Raw genomic sequence first — 6418 nt, 5'->3', positions numbered from 1 at the left:
TACCAAAGTTCTACACTGATTTTAATCTGGAAACACAAAATTAAGTAATATGAGAGTAGTGATATGAATGGAGGGACTTTCTATGTAAGGCCAAAATCACAACAAACATGACAGAGTTAACTGAAGTTTCTTCCAGTTTCTCTAGTTTTTATTTTTATTCTTATATAAAACACTCCTCTATATACTATCAGTCATTATACATCTTGCATATCAGCAATGTTTAATTGCATCTAAATATTAATAAGGACTGAATACTTATTTCCACATATATGGAGTACAACAGACATAAAATGACATGTAAATATTCTGCAAATCTCAGCTCCAACAGGTAAATTTGTTAATGGAGAACATTGTATGTTCTGTCATAATCAAGCATTTTTTATTATCTAGAGATGTTCACATTTAGTGGGCATGCATATCATCTACAAGTTAAAGGGAGGTAAATTAAAGTTAGTGGTTTCTTTTATATGAATTATGTCTTTTTAATCTAAATTATTGGTTTTCATTAAAAGGTATTACTGACAATTCAAATTATTAATAATACAAGCAAAATCTTCAAGAATCAATGATATTCTCATCTTACAATTCTATAATTACAGGATCCTCCCCACATCCCAGTGAAACAGGTGGGCTTTTCCTTCTACAGGTGGAGGTTCCAGAAGTCCAGAGCAGTCTGTGCAGAGTGCAATGTGGGTGAGCAGTGGGGATTTCTGGGTTGGTGCTCCTTTACCAGCAGAGACAGGAGCATCCCTGCAGCTCCAGGTTTGCTGTGTGCCCTCCCCAGACACCACCAGGGAGCAGAACCTGCCGTGAGCACCTCACTAGCTGAACAGTGGGACACAGAATGACTCCAGGCTGAGTACAGACATCAGGAATCATGCTGGAACAGGGTCATGATGGATGGTTTCAGCCCTGAACAGATGAGCAATTATCCGACGGGTTTCTGGAGAGGTGACCAAGATGGAAAAATGCGGTGTCCTTCCTTTCCATGGAACATTTCCCTGGCCTGTGCCAGGGGTGATGTTTGTCACACACAGCAGCTGGGTCCATAGCCCTCCTCCCCAGCTCTCTCTGGTGATGAGCAGAGGGCAGCAGCAGGGTGTCACAGCTCAGGACAGACACAGCTGGCTCTGGCTGCAGAGAAGGTGGCAGGACAAGACCTTCCAGGAGATTGAGGCCTCGCTTGGACAAAAAACAAAATTCCTGAATTGGCTTGCAGTGGGAGGGGGGACAGAAAGGCTGCAGAAAATCAGAGCTTTTCAAAATGTTCAGGGAGAACTGGCAGGGAGAGCCTTCAACTTCTTCATCATGCAGCATCTTTGGTTATTTAGGAGAAGGGACCCCTTTGGAAAGTACTCCCTGGAGATGCCTTCACCAAGTGCCTTCAGAGGTATTCAGCTATTTCTCAGTCATTTCTCAGAGGAAATCAGATTAAAATATGGCACCTGCCAGCCCAAGGCAGAAATGCACAGAACCAATTTCATCTCATTGCAGTGGCCAATGCTGACAAGTGCAGGAGAAATGACTGCTCTTATTTTGGATATATCTTCTTTGATGGCATATTTTTCTCCGCACAAAATGAAATCACCTTTTTATACAGAACAATTAAGCGGTCTTGGCCCAGCTTAAAAGCAATGAAGACAATTTCCATGCCAATCATAATGTAGAGGGAAAAAAACAAGAAAAACTTGGGATGTTCTAGTTTTGTATCTCCAAATCCAATAGTGGTCAAAGTGATAAAGCAGAAATAAAAGGCTTCCTGAAAATCCATATTTTTTTCCCAGTTTGGAAGAATAGCAGCTGCACAGGAGATGTACACAAAGATAACGAGCACCATCAATACAAAAGGCACATCTAATTTTTCTAACTCTTTTCCTATTTTGTCAAAATTCTCAATTACTCTGGACACTGTCTTTTCCCTTGCTAGTTCAGGACATGAGCTCCATCTCTCCATGCTTTTATTTCTTGCTGGTTGTGTGTTTTCATTCTCCCTGGCAATTAACATCTCAAAAAGTTCCACATTGCGATATTTGACCCTCCTCCTTTTCACACCTGACTGACTTCTCAGCACTTCCATGATCGTCAGGGGCTCATTGATGACTATTTTAGACTGTGCCCTGGGTTTCAGTTCATTCCTTTTGCTACATGTGGATCCTGAACAGAGTTTAGAGGCAAGAATTTTTGACTGTATTTTCCTGAACTCGTTGTAAGACTTGGATAAGACAGTTGCAAGGATGTCCCCCATGTCTGTCAGGACCAAGAACATCAGAGGGATCCCAAATAAGGCATACACCATACAGAGATACTTCCCAATCCGTGTCACAGGATAGGTATTCCCATAACCTTGAATGAGAACAAGAAGGGGAAGAGAAGAGAGAGATGTGATACATAAAATGGTAGCAGAACACATGCCCTTTCCCTAAATCCAGGCTGGGTATTTATATTTCCTTCCTCTAATATCTTGGATATCAAACTCAAATGGGAAGTCAGTGCTTTTCCATTATATTAGGAGAAAACATCGGTATTATAGCAACTGTATTAAATTTTAGCAACCATTTTTCTCCTCATCCTTCAGAAGACATTGAGTATTTCTTCTCTCTCTTCAAAAACCCTGCTCTTTCTTAGATGAGCTTCTAGGCCAAGAACTTAGCCTGTAAGATTTTTAGCTCATATGAGGTATATTTTCCTTCATTTTCTTCATCCATTCATGCTTTCACTTGTGTCTGCCACAGCCTTTGATCTGAACCCTGCCTCAGTCCCTGCTTTGCTGTGAGGCACTGAAATACCATTTACTCTTGGTCATTCTTTTCCCCACAGGCTAACTGGGAATGCTGAGCTTCACTGTTGAAAGTTGGGGAAGATTATTCCTGTTTTGCATGGAGTGATCTAATTTACTCTTTTCTGAATTGATTTCTATTCATTAAAAATACCTTGTACAGTTTCCAGGCTTGAAACTTATCCTGAGCTTAAATTCAGCTACCCAGAAATCTATCCTAGCTGAGCCACTAGGCAGCCTCCCCAGGCAGTGAGGAGATGGCAGCTCAGACCATCAAACTTCAGACTAGATACCTCAATTCTCCCAGAAAATTCAAGGTAGATAATTTGATTCTATCCCAAGGTGATTTATCAATTCCTAACACTGCAGATAACAAACCCACTGCAATGGAAATAGCCACTTATTCCATCTATTAGCAGCAAATATTCCAGGCTTTCTACTGATCCCAAAACTCGGGTCAAAACTGAGGAAGATGCATTAATACTCAGTGCTGTGAAGGCAAAAAGCACTGGCAGTTTAGAAATAAATATGTTGGGTTGGTTTGTATGGGGACATTTGTCAAGTCCCATGTTAATGGAGGTGGGTAAATGTACCCAGGGAATATACCTATTTCCAACAAAATGCTTTTTCACCAGTTTGCTGAGGTCAAAGCTCTCTGATAAAACATCCCCTTTCAAAAGTTCTTGACTGCTGTGTTTGTTCCAGGAAATATTCACAGGGCTGAGGATTTTGGTCGCATCCCCAGTGTGTCTGAGCACCCAGACTTCTGTCTTCAAGCTGCAAGAGGCTGAGTTTGAGCAGTCACCAAAGAGAAGAGAGTCTGAGGTTTGAGCTGTGACACAGCACACAGAGCTCTGGGTGAACACATCAGCCTCTCACACTGTTCCTTGTGTAGGAAAAGCTCTCCTTTAAGGTTCAGGGGTTTTTTTACAGTAAGATTCATATCCATGCTGGGATCTTAGGCATATCCTACTTCTGTGGAGAAATGTCTTTGCAATTTGATACAATGCTCTGGGAATATTTCCCATCCAGCTTTGATTATGACAAATTTGGATAGACAGTCCCTGTACTCGCCAGCATTTGAGAGAGATTAACAAAGGGATAAAAGTGGCTTTGGGAACGAGCATGAGGAGCTGTATTTAGCAATGCAGAGGGAGCCAAAATCAGAGCAGATGTTTCTATTTGATCTAAGTCTGCCTTTGAAATATGAAGTCAGACTGAAAGATTTTAAAGGTGTGACTTAAACACTATCATGTTTACTCTGTTTACACTGTTAACTCAAAGAAATGTGAACACCGTGGTTAATTACAGAACCACAGATTAACAAAGCTGAATTAGACATAAGTAACTGAGAAGCATTTGAAAAACAATATATGCATTATGAATTACCTTTTCCAGAGAGGAAAACATTACCCAAGAGGAGAAACAACAGTGAGAAGGATAAATGAAAAATGGAGATTTCTTTTTACTTAATACCTCTGTGAACATCATATATGAACACATATTATAGTATATATTTAATGATGCAGTTAATTAGTGTGTACCATCACTAGTTACTAAATTCTGACTTGTTTCTGTGACTCAGCTATGTCTCTGCAGTCTGTGTTTGCAGAATGCTTGCAGATTTATCATCAATACTCAGGGGAAAAAATTCAAGGGGGTTTGGGCTTTGGGTTTAGAAGGAGTGGTTTGTTTGTTTGTTTGTGGTGGTTTCAGTTCTCTGAAAGAAATGCATTAGAGAAAGCAGCAGTAGGAATTGATTCTGAAGGGTGTTACTTTTCCTCTGTACTTACCCACAGTTGTGAATACTGTGCAGCAAAAAAAGAGAGACCCAAAGAAATTCCATCTGTCTTCTGGATTGATAAACCAGACTGGGTCAGCTGTGCTGAAAAGCTCACGGATGTTGTTCTTAAACATCTTCTCATTTTCTGTCACGTTATCTGTCACATCAGGAGGCACAGTGAGTGTTTGCAGACCACCACTCAGGAGCAGCCCACCTGTTCTCTACTGAAATATACTCCAGCTGAGCTTTTGCTCATATTCTCTTAAAAATATTCACATTCTCACCCTCCCCTTTCAAGTCCCTCACCCCCACCTCTGAAAACATCAGGTGGGTTCAGTGGCTTTGGTTGAATAAAAGTACAAGGAACAAATAAGCATAAATATAAAGAAGCAGGATAAGATGATTGGATAATCAGCTTCCAGCCTGAATGTCCTGTTTCATTTTGGACTTCCCAGGAGATTAGTCTTCTTTTGACACAAAGACACTAAGAAATGTGGGATCAAAAGTAGGGAACCGACATGAACCACTTGGATATCACTGCCCAGTGCCCAGCTGTGAGTCCCAGAGCCTTCAACCCTTATTCCTCCTCCCTGTGCCTGAGCCTCACTTGAAAGGACATTGTTTAAGTGATTTAATTGCCCAAAACTGATCATTGTGTCAGCACAGCTACCTGAGTGGAAGTCCAAACCCATGTACAAGCCCCATCACAAATCCAGGAGGATTTCTAGCCCTTCTTTTCTCCTCTAGCCCTTCCAATCAGCATCACTGGCTCTGGGGTGCAGAACTGCACCTGTCTCCCTCCAAGCATCGCATCGCCAGGTGGGAAGCTCAGAGCAGGGAAGAGGGAGCTGGAGAAACTTTCTGAGAGGGAGGATTCAGCCCCTAGCAACCTGAAGGAAATGCCACAGGAATCTCTGGTTATGAACCTGGGCAAAAGGGAGAACACAGAATCTCAGGAAAAGTCTTTCCAGGCAGGAACACAGGGACTGGGGAAGGTTGCAGTCAAGAATCACAGCTAAGGAAGGAAACAGCAATCATTAGCTAGGCAGAGGGAAAATCCTGCTTGCAGGGTCAGCTGTTCATATTTTGAAGAATGTCTTCAAAAGCAAAAAATAACTCATTCAGAAAGCAAGAGAATGAGTAGCTCCCTGTACAGTTAAGTCATTTTGAAATTCCAGTACATACCTGATAGGTTCCTGGCGAGGGATGTCAGATTCTTCAGAAATGCTCTATATTCTTCACTTACAGTGACCTCCCGGGTACCTTCAATGTGGGAAAACATGAGAGCCCCAAGAAAAGCATAGATGACAAGAGACACAATGAAGCAGGCATGAGGAAACACTGCCCAAAATATTTTTTTACATGTCGTTTTACCTCGCAGAGGCTGTGATGTTGTTGCCATCCTAAGCTTGTCTTTTTCCTTTTTTAATATATAATTTTGTGGAGAAGACACAGCTTTTAGAAAGAAATATGAGGATGTAAAAGCTTTTGCAGCCAAGAAAAGCTTCTCCTGTGAAAAGAAAGATTGTTCTGCCTCAGGCTTTCAGATCACATGTCTTTATAAGTGAAGATTGCACTACAGTCCCCACGGAAAAGGAGCACAACTGATCAAGCCCTGAAATACTTCTCAGTTGACGCCACGCCACTCCATCCCTGAATTATTATTGATCAGCCAGCACTGTAATGCACATGGATTACCAGCTCCTGTCAGCTTCCACCAGAGCAAACTCGTGCTCAGAGATTCTTCTCCTGAACAGCAGTTTCCCATTGATAGAGCAGAAACACTTCCAGCTCCCAGGAGGGGAAATGGGCACTGTAAGGGATGGAGTTCTTCCAAGATTTCTCCCAGAAACAAACAG

The 6418-nt window shown here is 41.7% G+C and overlaps 1 protein-coding gene across 1 annotated transcript; it reads right to left on the bottom strand.

The window, feature by feature from the left end:
- Positions 1-1129: 1129 nt before the first annotated feature.
- On the bottom strand, positions 1130-5987 carry KCNK18 (potassium two pore domain channel subfamily K member 18). Its single transcript, XM_033515726.1, has 2 exons — positions 5745-5987; positions 1130-2343 (listed from the first exon to the last, which is right to left on the bottom strand). Exons 1-2 carry the CDS (start codon positions 5959-5961, stop codon positions 1532-1534), a joined length of 1029 nt encoding a protein of 342 aa, XP_033371617.1. The 5' UTR covers positions 5962-5987; the 3' UTR covers positions 1130-1531.
- Between the last annotated feature and the right edge of the window lie 431 nt (positions 5988-6418).

The sequence above is a fragment of the Parus major genome, chromosome 6 (genome assembly GCF_001522545.3).
Source record: "Parus major isolate Abel chromosome 6, Parus_major1.1, whole genome shotgun sequence".
NCBI lineage: Eukaryota > Metazoa > Chordata > Aves > Passeriformes > Paridae > Parus > Parus major.
Note: the sequence above shows the minus strand (reverse complement) of the source record. Positions and strands in the feature narration are given on the sequence as shown.